At 35.8% G+C, this 23230-nt stretch overlaps 1 protein-coding gene across 13 annotated transcripts in view; it reads right to left on the bottom strand.

Annotated features, from left to right (window-relative positions):
* Positions 1-23230, bottom strand: part of Usp (retinoid X receptor ultraspiracle) — a 103127-nt gene that overhangs the window by 56853 nt on the left and 23044 nt on the right. For 2 of the 13 annotated variants that reach the window (XM_072908414.1, XM_072908424.1), the window contains exons 1-2: positions 17798-17953; positions 7099-7540 (exon numbers count right to left, since the gene is read on the bottom strand). The exons of 2 other annotated variants lie outside the window; for them this stretch is intronic. In XM_072908414.1, coding sequence (XP_072764515.1) covers positions 7099-7186 — 88 coding nt within the window. In that variant the 5' untranslated portion in view covers positions 7187-7540; positions 17798-17953. Of the gene's footprint in view, positions 1-7098; positions 7939-8849; positions 8961-14229; positions 14315-17468; positions 17729-17793; positions 17954-23230 lie in introns of those variants that run through there. 9 more of the 13 variants (XM_072908423.1, XM_072908421.1, XM_072908425.1 and 6 more) reach the window with 8 other exon arrangements.

Raw genomic sequence — 23230 nt, 5'->3', positions numbered from 1 at the left:
TTCAAACACGAATTGTGCCAAAGTGCAAGTACGTCGATTCTAGGACAATATTCTGCACTGGAATCGTCCAAGATTGACCGTGATGCGATCATCTTTCGTACGCGACGACCATATTGAAACTATGCCACGCGTGGGCGACGCATGGTCACGTCGTTTGCATCGCGTAAATAGTGGACGCGCGTCATACGATCTCGTGAGATACTAGATCGCGTATCAATAAAGATGCAATTTGTACCGTCGACTAATTCGTAGCTTTTTCGAGATAACGACACATTTCCGAGAGATAAACATTGTGATAAACACGTTGAAACCATAGTCATTGATGAAACAAGAGACATGATCTTGAAAACTCAATCTTTTGGCTAAACTTGTATAAAAATAATTTTTGAAATATCTAGAAATACTAAAAAAAAAGAAAAAATTATCATCTCCTAATTTTTTTAATGAAAAATTTTATACACAATATTTAAAAAAAAAAAACATAGTTTATACAAAAACGTACATTTTATCTGTGAATATTTTATTTTATTCTTCAATTAAGGCACATGTAGGATTATAAAAAAATTTTTAATATTTGAAATTTTAAAAATAAGTATATAAAGAGAGAGAGAGAGAGAAAGAGAGAGAAAGAGAGAGAGAGAGAGAGAGAAAGAGAGAGAGAGAGAGAGAGAGAGAGAGAGAGAGAGAGAGAGAGAGAGAGAGAGAGAGAGAGAGAGAGAGAGATAGAGGAAGAAGAAATCTGTATTTCAATTTTATAATAAAATAATTTGATTTTATTTATATAAAAATTATTAATTTCTTTCAAAATTACATAAACAAGTTAGAAATAGATTAATTAGAAAAAATACAAGAAAAAAGTTAAAATTGTTCATCTATTGCATTTTAAATTAATTGAAATAGTATTTATAGTAACTAGGTAATATAAATTTGATCAAAGAAAAGTTTTAAAGTTAAAAGTGACAAAGAATTTTATCACTTTTGATCAATTTGATAAAATATATTATAAATAAATAAAATATATTTTGAAAAGGCATAGAAAAACATAAGCAAATAACAGATTAATATAAATATTGATGATTATTATACAATTTTTTAATTAGTTGCAGAAACTTTTCAAAGTTTTTTTGTGCATTCAGTTTTAATAAAAATTTTTCCATTCAAAGATCACAAAAAATCTCGAGCTTAAAACTTATTAGTACTATTTCAAAAATAAAAAAAATATAACAAAATATAAAAATATATATCTGGAGATGTCTCATAATGTATCAAAGTACACATACACATACGATATAACAATTATTATTTGAAATTATATAAATTATTCATATACATATACAGATGCAGCATAAACAAAGGCGATTAATGTTAACCTTTGATAATATAATATTTTGAGCGATGTATTTATCGATAAATGATAAAAAAAATGACAAATAATGATTCATATAATAATAAATTTGAAAATTTAGGATTTCGCAAGATTATTTCACAAGACCACTTATATTCATATAAGTGGTCGAAATAAAATTAAGAAAAAAAAAAAAGAAAGAAAATTTTTAGACCAACGTACGTCGTGTCGATCAATTTCCATTTTTTCTCTATGAAAAAATTTCGCAAGAGCATATATGCATATTTCGAGTCGTAGGGCGATTAAAAAAGTGAATCACGCTAAAAAAATCGAATCGAGCGCATAACACGTTTTCATAATTTAACGCGACGTGCCGATATATTGCGATGATTGATCGACGAGACGGCAAACGGAAGAATGATCATTATCGCGACATCTCTTCATTCCGCGTATCACATATTTTTTTTTTATCTCATACACGCGAGAACTTATACCTGGTGCATAGCACGATAACGAAGGAACATGCGGCGCGTCTTATCGCGATAACTCGAACGCAGCCTTGCGAAGCAATTTTATGCCAATCGGTATCCATTTAAGACGCGCAGCTGTCAAAGTATGATCGATCGCGATTACAGTTGTGTCTATGAGAGAATTTCCAAGTTATCTTACCACTCTATTTAATCCAATTCGAGGAATAAAAAGATTATTAAATAATATTAAATCTAATGTTGAAAATAATTAGATAATAATATATATAACTAAATAAGATAACAATAATTATAAAATTAAATTAAATAAATAATATAAAATAAAAAGAAAAATTAAACATAATAAATAAGTAATATAATAAAAGAAAATATTAAAGATATGATAATCAGGGATGAAAATAATAACAGTGTAATAATAATATAATTAAATAATAATATATATAACTGAATAATAACAATAATTATAAAATTAAATATAATAAATAACATAATAAAAAAATATTAAATATACAGGGTGTCCCATTTTAATTCCTCCAGTGAAATATCTTGAAAAATATGGAAAATTCAAAAAAATGTTTCAGACAAAAGTTGTATGGTTTCTAAGGGGACATAAGATGGGGCCATTAGCTTGACCTTGAAGAGTCACACAAAGGTCACGTGAAGGTCATTTTGAATTTCTTAAATGGAACACCCTATATATTTTTGCATATTCTTGTAGCTTATCTCGAGAGCTCTCCAAAACACTATGATAAAATGTTTTTTCATTAAACACCTTTCGAGTTACAAGGCTTCAAAGTTGCAATATTTTGACATAAAATACAAGATATCTCGTAATAAATATTCATTTTTCGATTATCTTACCTAGATTATCCTAATACTTTCATGCACAGAATAACGAGACGAATCAATTGGCGTAATTAAAACACATAATTATGTTAAAGTAAAAATGTGTAACTGCTAGTTGCAAATTCAGATTTTGTCTTAAAGATAACTATGTGTTTTCTTTACACCAACTGATTCGTCTCATTATTCTGTGCATAAAAGTATTAGAGTAAGATAATCGAGAAATGAATATTTCACGAGATATCTTGTATTTTATGTCAAAATATTGCAACTTTGAAGCCTTATAACTCGAAAAGTGTTTAATGAAAAAACATTTTATCAGTGTTTTGGAAAGCTCTCGAAATCAGCTACAAGAATATGTAAGAAAAAATAGGGGGTGTCATTTAAAAAAAATTGAGGTGACCTTCAAATGACTCTTCAAGGTCAGACCAATGGTACCATCTTATGGCCCCCTCGAAACCATACAACTTTTGCCTGAAACATTTTTCTCTCCCAGGCTTGGTTTTCGAGATATTCGACTGGAGGATTTAAAATGGGACACCCTGTATAATAATCAGGAATGAAAATAATAACAATATTTCCGAGATTTTTTTTACAACGTACATAAAACTCGATTAGGTTTTGGAATAGAGTGTCCAACGAAATTCATCTCCGCGCTGTTGACTTGGTCAGTTCTGGACCACGGTCATCGATATATTTTTTTCCTCGGAAACGCATCATCAATCCCGTGTTTACATTTTTGCGGAAAGTTTCCAACGCGCCTTTACGTAGCATGCAATTGCAAAAGGAGGGAATTGCACCGCGTGTCGCGCGGCAATAGGGACACACGTGCGATAAGCGACTGCGAAAATCGCCGCGCCGCTCGTAAATCGCGTCCATGGACATTGATAACGAGGCGCATTCGCACGACCTTCCACCGCGATCGGGCTTTAAAGCCCGCTCTAAGGCCGCTTTTAGAGCCGGCGACTGATAACGAGCTGGCGCGCGCGCACGCACGCGCGCGCGAGCGAGTTCCCACTCGCTCGCCGCCGCAAATTGCGCCATTCACGTCTCAATAGCCGACCTTCACCCCGTACATTTAGCATCTACGTACGATATGTATATGCGTCGAGTCGTGCGGCGCGTATCGGTCGCCTCGCTGCAGGGATTATCGGCGACGACGAACCGAGTGTGAGTCACCTCGCTCGAGTCGCAACAAATACGTTTTAGTGATTTCAGAGCAGAGCCGAATATACGTAGAAGCGTGCTTTTTTTAATACCGTGCTAATGCGCCAGCAAGTAGTAAAGTTGAAATATTAAGTGGATGTATAATAATATAATTTTAATTGAAATATTAAATATATTTATATATGTATATCATAATATAATAAATATTAAATAAATATATAATACTATAATAATCAGAGATGAAAATAAAAACAGTATATACATCTCCGAGATTTTATTGGTGTGAAATATTTTAACTCTATTGATACGTGTTAGAGAGAGAGAAAGAAAAAAACATTTTAGTTTATTAACAGTTCGAAATATACGATACTTTTTTATTCGTTGCTAATAAACTAGTAAAAAAGCATAGTGTAAATCATACTTTTCATATTTTGTACGATATTCATCAAAACGAAATCGATAAAAAAACAATATCCAAAGTTTTTTTGTTCTTGAGAAAAAGAATCAATCATAATTGCGTAATAAAAAAAATTATAGTTGTTATTTCTATTTTTAAATTTATTACTATTATTATGTTAATAATAACCTTATGCGTAGTAATAATAACTTTAAATATAGTTGCCGTCAAAAATAACTATATAATTTATGATAATTATAATTTTTTTCAGGGACTGTTTAAAAAAAAATTCAAGTAACTGATTTTTCGAATTTTTTTTGTATCATATTTCAGGATCTACTTAAATTTTGTAAGAAAATTCTCTAATTTCCCTTCCAGGGATTTTTGTTCAAAATATTCCAGATAAGAAAAATATTTTAAAGATCTTTGGGTGCAACTTTCTAAAAAATTTTTTTATCGTATGCGTTTTCTAATACTTTTCACTCACACGAAAAAAAAAAAATACAGAGCCACTTAAGTTTCTAATTCGCAAATATATTGAAAAAAAAAATAGCTTTCATAAGGTAAACATTTTCCACTCTTAAATTTCACTTTTCTCATTTTCATTTTCTTTCTTATTACTAAAACTACAATAAAAAATATGTACTGCATATTTAATAATTTGTTCAGATATTGAATATAAAAACGAAGATATATATTTATCTTTGTTTATTAATATATTATAAACACACAAAATTCAATCAGTTTGTCGACTGTTTACAATATGAAATTAAAGTTATCAAAGAAAGAATTTTTTAACAAATTCTATGAGTCCTGATAAAATTCCTTGATTTTTTCCGGACACACACACACACTTAAGAAATCCTTAAAAATCCCAAGTTTTCCATGTTTTTCCAGGGACATTATATATTTACATTATAATAATTATTATATTAATATACAATATATAATTATATTATATATTAATATAATATAATTAAATAATATAATTTTTTAAAATTTTACAGGAACCTGTCAATCAAATGTTTGAAAAAATCTATCTCAGTCAATAAAATTCCATGAGAATTTTCTGATTTTAGATACAAAGAAAAAGAAATTCCAAGGTTTGCCAGCTAATAGACATCCCGTATTTGTAAGAATATAATTCTTTAAAAAAGGGACACGAGCTGTTATTGTTCCGTAATGGTTTGTGAGAAAGGTGTGGAGATTTAAAATTTGTATTTTTACGAGTCTTTTTTTTTACGATTCGCTCGCGCAACAGGAAGTACGCGGAATTGTTACACGAATATCACGGGCTGCTTTCATGGCCATCGCGGTGAAAAATAACGTTTTAACTATGAGTAGCGTTGTTGTGATGGAGTAAAACTGAACCTTGAGAATCCTGCTAATCGACAGTCTAGCACTGCCACGCTAATTATCATCGTAGGATAGTCCATCTGGTTTACACACTTTTAAATTCCAATTCACAATGCCGTACTTAAAGTTAATAACACGGGCGTTCATTAGCGATCGCCCGCAGAGAGCTTGCACCTCATTTCGATCACCCTTTAATATATTTAACGTCCCCATTATAAAGTTCATTATATCTGGTGGAAAGCATTATACACTCACACTTTCTTCATCTTTCGTAGAAATATTATTTTCATTCGTATTCAGAGCGTGAAAAATCGCGCGAGTTTAATCGCATTCGCAATTCATAGACCGTTAATAATAAATCACGATATATTTATCAATCTAATTATGCATTCGAGGAAATTATATGACTGAATCATCCAACGTCATCGATCTCATTGTCGGTAATCTCATCAATATTAAATTCCTTCTAATGAGCGCGGGTCATCGTTTAAGAATATATAAGTATTACGCATAAAAATAACTAATTAGATTCGCAAATATCAAGTTTTCATTTTGTTTTAAACACAAACTTATGAAAATCTATGCCTTGACTTTCCTGCCCTGATTGAACCTAACCTGATTTTATTCGATATGACTCATTTGCAAATCTTAATTAAAAATAGAGATTTTTCTTTTTTTTTTTAATAACCAATCATATATATAATTAAAAAAATTATATAGTATAAATTTTATTATATTATCATTATATAATTACAATATATTTAGAACCTTATTATAATTAACTTCTTTCATAAGATACTATTCAATAAATAATCTTCTAAAAAAAATAGTAACTGTATACTATAATAGAAGTTACATTTATTTGATTATTTGAAATTAAACTTGACAAATAAAGGAAAATAATAAACCTCTAATTATAATTGAGAATAATATTGAATATAAAATTTGATTTTCACAATAATAAATTAATGCAAATAATTGTTCAAAAAATTAATATAATAATAATAATAATTCTAATAAAATAAGCAAATATAATATTTATGGATAGTAAAAATAAAACTGAAAAAAATGAAAAAAAAAAAAGTTTACAGATAAATAATTCTTTATTCATTATATAATAATAATATAATCATCAAAACATAATATAACAATCAAAAAATAGTTTACTTAGAATATTAATTTTGGAGATTAAAGGTATAATTAAATAATAAAATTATTTTTTTTTGAGGAGAAAAATGTATTTTTCAAATTGCATAAATAAATTAACTAAATAATTATTTTAATAATATTCTCTTTAATCGCTGAACGAGAGAATGCAAGTGATACTTGAAGACTTTATAATTACTTTATAAATATCTCATTAAAATGTACCTGCAAATGAATGAGCGAGATGCGCTTATTAGATTAGACGAAGATATTATTTTCTCGCGATAAGGTGTTAAAACATCGCAATCGATCGCGTAATAATTACGAAGGAGAATGTTGACGTTTATAATACGTACAATTGTTGCCGCCACGTGCCCAGTGCTGGGCCTGAGTCCCCTGGATGATGGCCGTCACCGACATCATCGGTTTCTCCTTCTTCATCATCTTGCCCGGCTGCTTGCCCGCTCTACTTTCACTCGTCACCGTGGACCGATTTATCTCGTCGGCTTTTTATCTTTCACACACGCACACCCCCCCCGAGGCACGCCACCCCACGCGTTTTTCTCTCCTCGCGGTCTTTTTTTTTTTTTTTTTTCTTTTTTCTTTCTTGCTTTCTTGCTTTTCGTTTCTTTCAAAAACTGATCTCTTGTCCCGTCCTCACCGCGTCATCTCGTGAAAGTCCTCCACCTTGTCCTTCCCTCCCAATATTCCTTCTTTTGGTATCGATTTGGTATGGTTGCTCACTGCACTTCTTTGGTTCGTTTGTCGATCGATCGCGCGACCGGTTACTTAATTATTCTACAGCAGAAAGAAGAGTGGTTTGGAGAAGAGCAGAAAGGGATATTGACTGATGGACGGGACGCGGACGTAAATCGATAAAAATCCTTCGGCGAGTCATACAGCGACCTTGAATCCCACGGCATTCTTCTGACGAGTAGCTCAGATTCTGTTCAACCAATAACGCACCAAGTCACGTTCGCGATTATGGTTTACATAACCGAACCTTTACATTCATTTTGATCGAAAAATCAATATTTTATATTTTTTTATATTATTACAAGAATCTATTTAATCCAAATTATACGTACGAGCGTCTAATAGGGAGTTTGCATGATTTTGAAAAACAATTGCATTTTATAATTTATATATAGTTTTAAATGTAATTATTTTTTTCGTAATTTCTTAATGCAAATTAAGCGAGAAAATCAATAATAAAAATTACATTATTTGAAATTGTCGAATACGATCCGGAAACGACCGAGTCCTCCCGAACGCGATGTGACGTCACAGTGCAATATCTGCATTCGGGGAGACGCTAATAGCGCTAAATAGCGTGAAATAGCGTCTCCTCAAACCTAACCAATATATACAGTGACAACACACTATTTTTATTTATTAAAATATTCAGTTATTGTGAAAATGGGCAAAGGTAACACGTACAAAACCTGTTTTCTATCTCTATGTAAAAGTACAACAATTAAAACACCCAAAAAATTGTTTTTCTTTGTATCTCGAGATCAAGAATGACCGAATATCGCAATACAGAATATAGAAAACAAACCTTTGAAACTATTGCACTGTGACGTTACGCAATCCAACCAATCAAAATCGTTTTTTCACAATTTAAATTTTATTAAATTTTGATTTAGTTTTTTAATACCTTTCTATTGATTAAAATTTAAAATTTTCTTATAAATAAATTTATAATAATATATATTTAAATTACATATATAAAAAAATGTATTTTTTTTTTAATGCAAACTCCTTATTGCCTAAGCAAATGGCTAAGAATGAAGAAAAATGAAGGACAAAAAATCGTTGAAAAAGAAAATTGTTATTGAAACAGCTTAACAAAGTCATTAATCTGGCCACTTTTAGAATATATTTTACAACGCATTTACGAAAGCTTACTATTATAAATGCGCATAACAAATAATTTTTTTTAAAACCACGAACCGATCATAAATATGCATGGCATTATGATATATACGTATATCGCGATCTTTTACATTGACTGATTTATTCATATAATTCCAATTTTGAATGCGTATAGAGATTATCTCCTTGATTTATCATCGATCAAACACAGTTCGACTGTTATTATTACCGCGCAATTTGAGCAGATTAATCTCGAAATTCAATTGCGAAGCGTAAAATCGCGGTAGACGTATCTTCCGTAAACATGTTATTTTCCTTTGTTTTACTTCTTTATCGGACTTTTTTTTTTTAAGTAAATAATCCAATTTTTTTTCCCCGATATGGATATACAACCAAGGTTAAAACGTAATCAGATTCCATTACGATGTGCTGCAGTTTTGGATACAATGAAACGGGGATTCAAGAAACATGGCTTAAGTGTGCCAAGGCATGACGCGTGCAATTAGTCACGGGTGTAAGCAGCGCTTTAATTTTTATCGTGGCCCGGATTGCAAAACAACCGAGCGTGGCCGCCACGTCTCGAATCTCGAGTCTCGACTCCCTCTCCGGAGGGAGTCGTTGTCCTTTCCCCGTCGTTCGTCAAATTATCTTGTCACCGAAGAATAGATCCGAGGAATTGGGAGAACCGAAGGAGACGCGCCGCGCGTTACTCGCCACCAATTGAATTGGATTGGATGATTTGCACAGCTGTTGGATTGCTCGAAACACGTTTGAATATATATATTTCGAATCGTACCTAAAACCTGACTCCGAGAGACTGAAATCAGGGTGCCTACTTTAAATCCATATTAAAAATATCTGTCTAATTATTTAGATTTTTTTTCAAAATTTTAGATAAAAAAATTGTTTTTTATTCATTTTCTAAAATAAGTTCTTTTATCGTACGCATTATTTTCTCATGTTTTTTACTCATACGTAAGAGAAATGCAAAACTGAATGGTTTTCATAAGCATCTTTTTTTAACTGTTTTGCATAATATTTTAATACTAATAATTATAATAAAAAGCATATATGTATACTTAATATTTTGTTAAGACATTAAATATGAGATGACATTGTAAATTGACAGATATTTCTAATATATTTTTAAATAATTCGCTGTTTACAATATGAGAGTAAAATTATCAAAGAGAGAATTTAAAAAAAAGTCCGAATAAAATTCTCTGATTTTTCCAAGAAACTCCTGAGAAATAAATGAATTTTCCATGCAAGTAGACACACATCCTGTGAAATATTTGATTATTCGACACATGTACCATAAGATGACTGAGAGAACGCAGCCAAATCGAAAGTCTGTCGACGCAGACAGACACGTATCTTATGCTTTTTGCGCCGTTTAAGAAGCTCAAGGGGAGAAAGCCACCCAAAAGGGAGAGACGTCTCGCGAGGTCGTCGCCGGTCGGAGAACCGACCAGAAGTACGCGAGTGGGTGAAACGGGCGCGTCCCTCGGGAATCCCGCGCAGGATATCGGGAGCAGACGCCAAGACGAATGTGCCTGTGATCCCGGGAGCGAGAGAAAAAAAGTGGTCGTCCGAGAAATTCGCAAAAAGGGCGCGCGTCGTGTCGCTGACACTCGTCGAAAGAAGAAGAAACGCCTTCGTTCGGGCAGATAAATTTCGTTTTTTTTTCCCATAATTTATTTTGCTCTCCTGTCGCGATTGTAAAAAAAAAAATAAAAAAATAAAAACGAGACTGAGATAAATGCATTTCACGTAAAAGCCGAGGACTTTAAGAATATTTACGCGATGATACGTATTTTTATTAAAACACACGGTCTCATCTGAAAAATTCGATTTATTGTGCGAACGATTAAAATAAAATGATAGCAACGATATATAAGTATGCAAGATACGGAAAACTCGATGTTAAGTAATCGAGCAACGTTAGCACTCCTCCGCGCGCGCGAGGTCGCGTTACAAGATTATTATAAAAAGAAAAAAAAAGAAAAAAAAAGACGTCGGTGATCTGGTTCTCTCCAGACGGCTAAAAGCGCGCTTCTTCTTCTCTCTCTCTCTCTCGACGAGGGGCTCTAAAAATATTTATCGCCGACTTTTATGCAGTTTCTCGCGCGCGCACCCGCCGCGTCGCGATCTCGAAATAACAGCCGCGGTAGCGTTCTCTATCTCTCGCACGCATGCGCTCGGCGACCTTGACCACACACGCACGCAGGAAATGCGATTGCCTTGTCTCGCCATCGACGTCGACTCACTCTCTCTCGAGAGGGATAGAGAGGCGCGATCACTTACGTAATGCACAGGCAATTACACGAAATGCACATGCACGGATGTCACGCGTGTGTGTGTGGGTGTGCATGTGGGTTTGTTCGTTGCTGTTGTTGCACTTGTCGAGCGACAGGGTTGTCGGACGTGTCAATTGGCTACCTCTGGCATTAGCTAGATAGACGGTCAATCGAGAGACAAAATTGAAGCGAGCTCATAATTCGTGCATTTATCTTTCAAAACAGCTTTCACCGACTTTTCGTCCCCGATTCATTCAACTGACAATTTTGTTCCGCTATCTTGAGAGATTTCATACATTGCTTATTAATTCAACGTGATTCCTAATTTCTCGAGCGGACCGAGATATTTATATATTTGCGTCTCTCTTTTCCCAAATTAAACCAATCTATTTTTTAGCTGACAGATCTTGTGTACATTTCAGACGTATAGTTTGTTCCGCGTTCTAACGTTCAGTCATTTGATTGTTTTCAATCGTGAATCGATCATGTGATCGTGTTGATCGTGGGTGGATGGCGAAACGACGAACATGATTCTCGCGACTAATCGCTAATGTCGAGGTTGAAGTTCAAGGTTAACGTCAAGACTACGTCTGGCCCAGACTCTATAGCGGAAAGGCAGATCGATATATACCGGGTGCTGTACGGATTCACGGTGGCCGTGAATTGTGTGCGAATCACGTGTCGTGAATTGGACAACACTGTAAAAAATTGCCTAACAATCCAGACGTATCTTTCAGACCTGGGTGTCCGAAATTAATTTCAGACTATCTGACTTAATAATCAGAGTCATTTTTCTGAAAGTTTAGAAGAATGCAAATTCTTTGCTGAAAATTCAGACAGTGCGTCTGTAAGAAACCTTCAGACAATTTATGTTGTCTGCAGTTGTTTTTACAGTGAACGTAAATTGTACTGTCTAAGGAATTGTCTAAAAATTTAAACACATTTTTGTTTAAATTTTCTGGATAAAAAGAGGTGAGAAAGTAATTTCAGACCTTCTGTCTTAATCATCAGACATTTTTTTGAAAATTCAGAAGAATGTCTGAAAATTTAGTCACTTTTCCAGACAATCTGACTTAATAATCAGAGTCATTTTTCTGAAAATTAGAAGAATGCAAATTTAGACATTCTTATGAAAATTCAGACAACGTGTCTGTAAGGAAACTTCAGACACTTTGTGCTGCAGTTATTTTTTACAGTAAACGTAAATTGTACTGTCTAAGGAATTTAGACACATTTTTGTCTAAATTTTCTGGATAAAAAGAGATCAGAAAGTAATTTCGGACCTGTCTTAAAAATGTGTGAAAATTCAAACAGTGCGTCTGTAAGAAAACTTTAAATATGCACTTTGTACAATCTGCAATTATTGTTTACAGTGTGAACATTCCGACATATTTGATGCGAATGCCAGATTATGCTTTCATTATAAATTTTTGCTAAAAAATGACATTAGTGCGTTATTTGTATTGTAAATAATGATTACACTAAATTCATGATTAAGCATCACACCTAAAATTCAAGCTCGCCAAAACAAATATATCTCAAAGCCAAAGATAATAGTAAAGCCTGCGTGAGAGAGGGGAAAAAGCGTTCTTGGAAATTTGAAGACAAAAAAATTCTCTCGCACTTTGCGTGATTTCATTTTCACGCGTTCGAGCGTCAAACGACGCAATAAAATAAAAATAGTCGATAACGCCTTTTCGCGTCATAAGTCTAAGAATGACGTATATTATATGCGTTATCAATAGAAGCGATATATTCTCAAAGCCGGCGATAGGCTGACGTAATTAAAAGGCGGGGATGATCGATAACGTTATTATAGAGCGTGCGAGCGAGGGACGGTATATCGTCCTGCGAAACGATCGATTGAATGGCACGTTAGTTCTAGTATCCTGCACGGGTCAACGACAAAAATATGCCGTCGTTATAGAGGAGGAGACTATATTTTATGCATGACGCGCGATAGACACACAATCTCTTTCACGTGCCGCCGCCAGTCGGATGCAGATTTCGATTGCTTCATTGAATCGCGAATAGTCAGAGAATTTCTCATTAAAATAAGTCAGTATGCGAATAATTGCCGTACGTCCCCAATTCATTCAATTCTCTTCGTAATATATATTTTCGTGCATATATCGAGAAATATAAAAATAGGGAGTTTGCATTAAAAAAAAATACATTTATTTATATATGTAATTTAAATATATATTATTATAAATTTATTTATAAGAAAATTTTACATTTTAATCAATAGAAAGGTATTGAAAAATTAAATTAAAATTTAATCAAATTTAAATTGTGAGAAAACGATTTTGATTGGTTGGAGTGCGTGACGTCACAGTGCAACAGTTTCAAACGTTTGTTTTCTGTATTCTGTATTGCGATATTTGGTCATTCTTGAAGCGTTTAAATTTATTGGGTGTTTTAATTGTTGTGCTTTTACAGAGAGGTAGAAAACAGGTTTTGTCAGGTGTTACCTTTGCCCATTTTCACAATAACTGGATATTTTAATAAATAAAAATAGTGTGTTGTCACTGTATATATTGGTTAGGTTTGAGAAGACGCTATTTCACGCTATTTAGCGCTATTAGCGTCTCCCCGAATGCAGATATTGCACTGTGACATCACATCGCGTTCGGGAGGACTCGGTCGTTTCTGGATCGTATTCGACAATTTCAAATAATGTAATTTTTATTATTGATTTTCTCGTTTAATTTGCGTTAAAAAATTACGAAAAAAATAATTACATACAAAATTATATATAAATTATAAAATGCAATTGTTTTTCAAAATCATGCAAACTCCCTTTTTAAAATCAAACATTTTATTCTGTTATTTAAAATTCTTCTCTGGAAAAATTTTAAAACAAATTTACTCTTTCACAGTGTCAAACATTAAGTTAGTTCCAAAATGAAAAAAATGAAAAAATTCTTCATATTTGTATCAGCACAATTCGAATTTCAAACACGCGCACGGTTTCGCGAAATCGAACCGCGCGATAGATAATAATGCCTCATTTCCACTTGACATGACTGTCAATGCACAAATCACCGTTTAAATCAAATACCGCGTTATAACATTGCCGGATAGAACGTCGGATAGTACGATGTTCATTACACAAGGATCGGAATTTGATTTTCGTGACGTAAAACGGACGGGATATTATCGCGGCGACTTTTCCTTTCAAAATAGAACAATGCAATTTTTTTCGATTACACCTAAATTTAATTTATTTTCGCAACAGAGATATATATTTATCGCGCGCGATAGTTTGTCTTTTTTTCTCGGAAATAGATCGATGACACTACTTACGGATGTTTTTCTCGAGAAACGGGACGGTAATCAATTACGTCAAACAAGTTGGATTTCCGTGGACGACACGCTAAAGAATCTGTGATCAAAGAATGCGATTTATTCTTTGAAAGAACAAAACCATTTATTTCTGGTTTTTTAATCGCGTCGACGATTACGAGTCTCCAACTCGTTTAGGCGAGTACTGGAGTCTAGAGTCGCTCTTACGGATACCGATGTAGCATCATCATTCTAAACATAAATGTCATGACATTTGAGGTCACGTAAACCGTTTATGATGTTATGTGAAAACGAGGCTTAACAAACGACGACGGCGAGCGATTCGCGCGGCCGGTCCTCGGCTTTGTGTGTGCAACGCGCGCATTAGCTGAATGTCACATCTCTCGGGGAGAAGCATTGATTTTTCACAATAAGAGCGAGTCTCGCGAGCGAGACAGCTTATTGAATTTTCAACAATTGCGATATGTATAGCCGTTCGCGGAGAAGACGCGCGCGACAGGCGATAGCGCACGACGAGAAGTCGCCGGGGCTGGCTGTCGTTATACAGGTTCAAGTATAGCACAAGAAACACACGCACACACACACACGCGCGCGCACATATACACTTGTGACGACACCCGCTGCATAATCGAGAAGCACAAATGGTATTGTTATACGTTACAGCATAGCATTGTATCTCTCTGCCCGTGCGTTCTTTAATAAATTTGGAGCGATGCCGAGATTTTATCTCAACATTTGTTAATTTGCTCTTCAGACAGCGTGATTTGCTTATCAATTGAGGTCAAATTTCAATTGACTAGTCTTGAAATTCAGAAAAACAAGATCCCACGTAGGCGAGGTCTCCTTTCAATTTGAAGAATTAGAGAGCGTACACAAGGAACGCGGATGAAAGATTGTTTTTCAACATTAATAATTTTATTCTATTAAATTTGTTTATAATTTGTAATATTTTTATCTCGGTAAAATATTAAGGTAATCTAATAACGAGCTGCACCGTAAAAAATTACTTGGGAATTCAAACACATTTTTGCTTGACTTTTCAGATCTGAAAGTAATTTCAAAAAAATCTGTCTTAATCATCAGAGTCATTTTTCTGAAAATTTAAATATAATATTTAATATTAAATATACATATATATAATAATAATAATAATATTAAATATTAAATTTTTTCAGAAGAAAAAAGTTTTCTTCTAAACTTTCAGAAAATGTTCAGAGGGTTTCTGAATTTTCGGAAAAATATCTGAAAATTCAGACATCCTCTTGAAAATTCATTTTGGATATGCAGTTATTTTTTTACAGTAACATTAAATTTGTCGATCAGAATGGAGTTTAACACAAAGAAAAAGCCTTTGTCGAGGATTAAATCATGTTAAAACACGCTGGCGGAAGAACATTTCTGTGTCGAACGCGGAGTGAAATTTCGCGTAGCACGTGTACGTTCAGCTGCCAACGTACGCGACTAGAGAGAAATCATCGGGTTCAAGTATAGTACGTGACGACACTCGCTAAGATCATCGAGACGTACTTGTAACGGATGTTTCCCGTTTCTGCGACCGTCGATGGCGAACAATAGTGTCGGTTTATCCGGGGAGCTGCGTCTCTTTTTAGAGACGAGAGATTCGTCCATGACGGATCTACGACTACCCTAAGAAATGAACAATCACGAGAGCCATATGCCATGCTCTCACCCCTGCGAGCGTCTACTTGCGCCCTGAGGGAAGGGCCTTGCCGGAGGGAGAGAGGGACTTGTGTTTCCCGGGTAGCTGCTATTTTCGTGTCCGTTCCGCCGTTAAATTTAGTCGCGGGATTATTTCGAGAGATTTGCTTCCGCGTGCCCGACGTGCCCCGCGAGATCGGGCTGAGTTTCGAGAGTTCGCCGTCTCTCTGGTTAAAAGCCGGGGCGACTCTCGCAACCCGTCGACCCAGGCAAGGCCGCCGTTTATCGATCTCTCTCTCTCTCTCTCTCTCTCTTTCCCTCGTGACGCCGTCGTGAGGGGTATCGGGCGGTCGCCGCCGCCGCTACCGCCGTCGCCAGAACGTCAGCCTTCGCGCGAAGGTCGCGAAAACGCTCCCGAAGGACGCGGACACGGCCGCGACCGGGATGCGTTCTCCGGGCTGCTGCTGCTGCTGCTGCTGCTGCCGGGATCGCTGGTGTGTAAACACATAAGCCAGGCACCGTCTGGGCGCGAGGGAAACCCATTGGCACACTGTGGCCACTCGGCGCGTTATCGATCGCCGACGAGAGACACCGCCTCGTGCCACGATAATCGTACGAACGGGGTAACCCTTTAAACCCGCGAATTTATAGGATTTTCGAGCCTTCGTGAACTCGAGGGAGTTGATGCGGCAAACCTGATTTAAGAAGGATGCAATGAAAAGTAATGGCACGTCTCTCGAATAAATCCGCTTGAAAATATAGCAAAACCGACGATATATTCTACTCTGACCAATTTCTACTACACGTCACCTTTGACAATTTATTGCAATTTTTTAGAAAATTTTATATATAATTAACGTTTAGAAAGCTATAGCTTCTTCATTCTAAATTTCACAAAATTAAGAAAGCAAGTATATTGTGATAGAAAATATAAAAATATATAATATGTAATAACAAATTAATAATAGAGATAAAACGTGAAAAATAATTTACACAAACATTTAAAACTTAATAAAGACACACATCAACCATGGGCAAGTTTAATTTTAAAAAATTATCAAGAAAAAAAAAAGAATGAAAAAAGAGCGTGTTGTAAAAAATATTACTGCCAAGTTTAAAATTCAAGATTTACTCGTGCCGTATTTCTCGCCGCCAAGTTTTTTGGCATGCGCGACAGCAAAAGGGTTAACCAACTTAACGAAGCCTTCGCCTTGCATACGCGTCACATCGTCAGCGACGAAAATAAGCAACACGAAACGTGCAACGTCCGAGAGCTCGCTCGCAGCCAGCGCGAAAAGATTTGGCAGCTCGAGGAGCCAGCACGGAGTCCACCAGCTCGTGGCACGCATAGGCAACAACAAATCCGCGTTCACTGCACCGAGAGAGCGGCGGCCTTCTCGAATTTCGAGAGCGAAAACGCGCGCCCTCCCCGGAGGTTAGCTCCGGGTGCAAAACATCAGATTCCTACACCATTTGTGCTTCTTCGATGTTGTCACACACATCAGCCATACGTGCACGCGCATAAACTTTTGTCTTTCTCTCTCTCTCTCTCTCTCTTTCTAATCTCATGCCAGCAACACCTGATGAAGCCCCAGCAAACTCCGACGCGTTTTCTCGCGTAAAACCCGCCGCAGGAACGTGGAAAGTGAATCGTCACGAGATACTTGGATGATGCACTCTCTTGTGGAGAGAAAGGAGGAGAAACAAGAAGGAGGAGAATCCGCGACCCGGTCACCAGCGCAAGTGAAGTCTTGTGAAAAAAGAGGAAAAGAGAGAAAGAAAGAGAGAGACAGACGCAATGGTGGAAGAAACGAGGGAATGGGAGATAGAGAGAGAGAGAGAGAGAGAGAGAGAGAGAGAGAGAGAGAGAGAGAGAGAAAAGAGGAAAGAGTAAAGTGTAGTTACACACGGTATACGGAGAGAGCAAACGACGATATCTCTCGCGCGTACCCGAGCGACCCGATTCACCGACTGACTGACTCAATGACTGACTGACTGACTGACTGACTCGGGAGATGCACGGCGCTAAAGGCGACTGAGTGCCAGCCGGCCGGTCTGGCTCTCGTTGCATGTGAGCGTGCAGTCTCGGAGCAAGAGGGGAAGGGAGGGGGAGGAGACCGGGGCGGAGGACGATCAGGGGAGTAGAGGGGAGGCGAGGAAGGGGAAAGACGACGATGACGACGGGGGGGGGGGAGGGAGATGGCGAGGAGGAGTCGGCGATCGAGAGAGCGGGCGGGGAGGGGAGCGAAAAGGGGGGAAGAAGTGCAACAAAGTCCCGCCCGGCGGCTAACGCTCTGCTTCCACTTGCACTTTTGTTGCGCTTGATGAGAGAACGAGAAAAAGAGAGAGAAGGCGATCGGTCATCTCTCGGGCAGCCTCGGCAGCTGCGGGATTTTTATCGATAATTATAATGTCGAGAGAGAACATCGCGGCTCGATTATCGCGGAAGCTGATTTCGAGCGGCGCGAAACGCGATTAAACGAAATTCTGGTTTAGAGAGAATGCAGAGAGGAAAAAGAGAGAAAAAAGTGACCCGCCTTAACTTTTTTTTTTTACGAGCAATTTAATGGAAAATATTAATGATAGAATGTGTGGAGTCCAATTTCGCAGAATCATGTGCGAAGAATAATTTCTGTTATGTAAAACGGATACCTATCTCTCTCATTCTGTCCGCTAATTCTCGTCAAAGCAATTTTGAAAGCATCGAGACAAACTTACTCGAGTTCCTTTTACTGCCGCGTATATATACATATATGCAACTCATTGGATATGAGACCGCAACGATTATTATCCCGAGTGACAGAAGATCCTGATGACTTATTGAGCACGACTCTGCGCAAAGATTACAGCTGATGAAAAAAAAAAAAAAAAAAAAAAAAAAACGAAAGTCACAGCCGCCGTGATGAAATCCAGCGAAACCTAAGCGACCTTTTAATCTCTTGCGAGAATATGCAATGGCTTTACGAATGAAATTATTCGTTTACCGGTTGTCGCTTGAGAATTAATGAAAATATGCACTGCCACAAAGACAACGATGATGAAAATACAATCTAACTGCTCGAAGTTTCGCCGAGCGAATCTTGTTGGCCGCACCGATGGATGGAAAAGGACGAAAGACAGAACAAAATAAAATAAAAAGAGAGATTACCGGACGATGTGTGCGCGAGGAAGAGAGAGAGAGAGAGAGAGAGAGGGACGTACGAAGCAGCGAGCGGAAAGAAGCCACCGATAGAGCTTGCGCCGCCACTGTAGAGAGCTTAGGAGTCAAGTTCTAGTGCACGGCCGAAACGGGAGAGTCGACCGCTTCCCCTCTCTCGAGTAACCTCCCCCTCTACCGCCCAACATCTCGGAGCCGCCACGTCGTGGGTCCGGAGTGGTGGAAGCGCGTCGAGTAGTGGGGGAAATGACGGGCGGCAGAGTGGGGGGGACGGACGGGCGCGGGAGCCTTGCACGGCGCGCTGTGCAATGTCGAGCGTGCGCTTCGAGAGCGTCTCCTCTCACTCTCAATTACTCTCCCTCTCTCTCTCTCTCTCTCTCTCTCTCTCTCTCTCTCTCTTTTTCTTTTTCTCTTGCACGAGGATTCTACCAGGTGTGACCGAAATTTGTGCCGCCGAAGAGCAAACGTGCGGGTAGCAGGGAACCCGAAGGAACGTGCGGGCGGAGAAGAATGTGCGCGCAAGCGTATGTACGCGTCACGTGTGTACCAGGCACTCGTATGTGGAAGAATGTTCGATTCGATCGGAGAAGAGGAAAAGGAGAAGATTGTTTTTCTTTTTCTTCGACAACATGACGATATAGACGATAGAGACATCGCGAATTATAAATTTGGCGATCGTTCACATCAAACTATCGCCGATCGAGAGCAACTAAGTCGCGCCGGGGAACGGATGCGATAACGTTTATGGATAACTTTAGATATGATTGCGAATTTACCGAACGATTGATAAAAATAGCTGAGGTGATTGCGTAGAAAATAACTGGTCGATATTGGGTAAACATTCCGAATACGATGAACTCTCCGTCTTAATCAATCTCACGATTACATTTAAGGATAATAGTAGTATTCTAGTATGAAGGATTGAACATTTTCAGGAATTTTTTTCTCTTTTTTTAAAAATTTAATCTTTTTGTGTTTTATATATATTTTTATTAATGTTTAAGTAATATAGTATTTTTAAATCTTAGATATTTAATTTCTTTTTTATTCAATACTACGCGCGCATGTTTAAAAATGCAAATGGTTCGACGGTATGACATGGTCCTGTGTAATTATCTGACATGACAAAATCTATCTAGTTTTACTCCTTAAGATATTTTTGAGATATCCAATTAGAATTTAAAAAAATTAATATTTTATCTAATTTTTAAAAAATGAAAAAATTTTAGCAAAATTGTTAAATATAAATTGTGAAATTTTAAAATAACATTATACTGTTATTTTTCAAATATTTCTAATAAAATCAGTTTAGTATAACATGTTACATCATCGTTTTTAAACATAATATGTGCAAAGGCTATTTAAAAAAATCGAAGATTTAAAAATACTAACGTTTAAACATCAATCAAAAACATATGTAAACGCCAAAAAATCAATTTCTAATATTCTTCAAAAAATTTTTATAATCATTAATTTTTTTCATACTAGATAGAATAGACTGGATTCTTAAGTCAGTGTGACTTCTGCGAAGCTTAATTCCTATACTAATTGCTGTATATATATTGTAAACTAAATCTTTTTTTTATATTAATTAGTATTCTATATATTTAAGCTAATTTTCTAATCATAAACATGTTCGAATCCCGTTCGCCGCTCGTGTGTGGTATTTAGATATGCAACGTGTAACTCGTTATAGACGATAAATGTATACGGGTACCATTCGTACGACGGACGTGATGCGAAAATTACGGTTGCGGACAAGAAAAAAAGTTTCAAGATCATTGCGCGTCGGCCAGTTGCAAAATGCTATTCCATTAGTAGATTATATTCTGACGTAGGATGCGGGTTTGCTCGGTTCGAACGAGACGTCGGGTATTGCGTATTTTATGTGAACCGACTCGGAATGACTTGGAATAATTGTGCCATTTCACGTAATGGGATTTTTTTTCTAAATCTTACTATGGAAATAAATCTATATCGAGCCGAATACGTAATAATCCTCTTCTCTATATATTTGCTTCTTGTTAGATACTCCCACTCGTATTATAAAGGAAAAACTTATAAATAACCATTTCTTCTTTAATATGTACATACGTACACTGTTCCAGAAATACGATCATTCATACACCAGCGTGTATAATCACACTAAGGATAAATAATATCTTAAGGGGATATCGAACTTATTTTTTTTATCGACCGAACCGTATTTTTTGCGCACCGAAATATTTTTATTGGTTGCACAGAATAAAAAATCCTTTTTCACAATTAAAGTACACATAGAAACAATGGATGAACATTACTTAGTTTGTATATATAAGCTGCTAAACTTTTATATTAAATAAATGTTGTTATGAGGTGACGTCAAAAGTCGATAACAAAATTTTAATTTTTTAATTTTTTTCGTCTTTTACGTAAAAATTGGAATGATTCGGTCGATAAAAAAAATGAGTTTGGTATCCCCTTAAGGAGATACCAAAGTACCGACCGAGTTCTAACCTAACAAAACAATATATTTACTTAATATAAAAGTTGCAATTTATATACATAAAATAGGTTCTCCCCTCTCAGAATTGCATGAAAGAATATTTGTGAACTTTTAGAAATGAGCTTAGAAGCCTAGAAAAAAAGTATTCCGTTGTGCAGCACAACATTTGTTTTCAAAGGAATACTTTTTTCTAGGCCTCTAAGCTCATTTCTAAAAGTTTACAAATATTCTTTCATGCAATTCTGAGAGGTGAAAACCTATTTTATTTTATGTATATAAATTGCAACTTTTATATTAAGTAAATATATTCTTTTGTTAGGTTAGAACTCGGTCGGTACTTCGGTATCCCCTTAATGAAAAAAAGAAAAAACCGTGTACTTGTTTTTACAAGAAAAAATAATAAGCGAAATATCCTTTAATGACAGGTCACTCGTGTCTCTTTAAAATCACCTGAGAATTTTCAATAATTTTACATTTTTTTACAAAAAAAAAAAAAAAAAAAAACTTTGTAACAATGATTCGAGAGAGTGTGCACGTTTGTACGTATATTTTTTGAGTCGTGTTTATCCGACGTTTCCTTTATAATTCCGATGTATCCGGCCTTTACGAGGCCGAGCAAACATTGATAAGAAGAAGCACGCTCGCACTTATTTCTGCTTCGCACTTGCGTGCGAGAAAATGTTTGTACGAAAAAGAAAGGAAATAAAAAAAAGAGCTGCGCCGCAGATGGATCCCGCATCGCAACCTGCGTCGCACCTGTTTCGATACCATCGATAGATTCCATGGCAACATCCTAGACGCGCTCCCCTCGTTTTGTCTTAGAGAGCTCGGTTTTAAGAAAGCTTCGAAGCCATTGCAACAGTGTCCGATAGAAACCTGTATTCGCACATCGGCCCACGAGTTATCTATGTATATTTGCATAAAAAATAGTTCGACGAATAAACACTCATGATATGCAGAAAATCGAGATAATGGAAAAGTTCGTCATTAATAATTCGTAAGCAAAGGAGATACGTTAAATTATCTAAAATCTAAATAATTATCTAAAGTAATATAAATTTGATATTTATGTTAATTAGTAATATTATATATTATAATATTATATATGTATATATATCTATCTTTTATATTATTTTAGATAATTATTTAGATAATTCAACGTAGCTCTTTTGCTGTTGAATTTTTAATGGCAAACTTTTTCATTATCTCGCTCTCGATGTGTATATATATATATATATAGGGTGTCCAGTAATTGGTGAAAAACCTGCTAATGACAGATTCTTGAGAGCATTTGGAGTCGATTTTTCCTCAGTGAAAATATCGAGGGACGTCATCATTTCTTGTAAGTTTCCAATTTTTATCATTATATATCTTTGTAAGCCTCAAATTAAAATTCTATTAAAGTAAACTCTACCTGAAATTAACTGAAGAACGTAGTTTTGGTAATTTTTTAACTCCAAAAAGTTTAGTTTGCGAAAAGCGCCTTTTTTTCAATAACTCGGAAATTATTTGATGCCTCGACATTTTTTCTGAGGAAAAATCGTCTCCAAATAATCTCAAAAATCTGTCATTAGGTTTTTCATCAATTGCAAGACATTCTGCGTCCATATGGTGTCCTAAAATCTTCAAATTTTTTTTTATTTTCTGGTTAATTTGGGTTTAAAAGGATTTTTCTTCCGCGAAAACTCTCATATTTTTCA

Source organism: Anoplolepis gracilipes, chromosome 16, assembly GCF_047496725.1.
Source record: "Anoplolepis gracilipes chromosome 16, ASM4749672v1, whole genome shotgun sequence".
NCBI lineage: Eukaryota > Metazoa > Arthropoda > Insecta > Hymenoptera > Formicidae > Anoplolepis > Anoplolepis gracilipes.
This window is presented reverse-complemented; position numbering and strand designations above follow the sequence as displayed.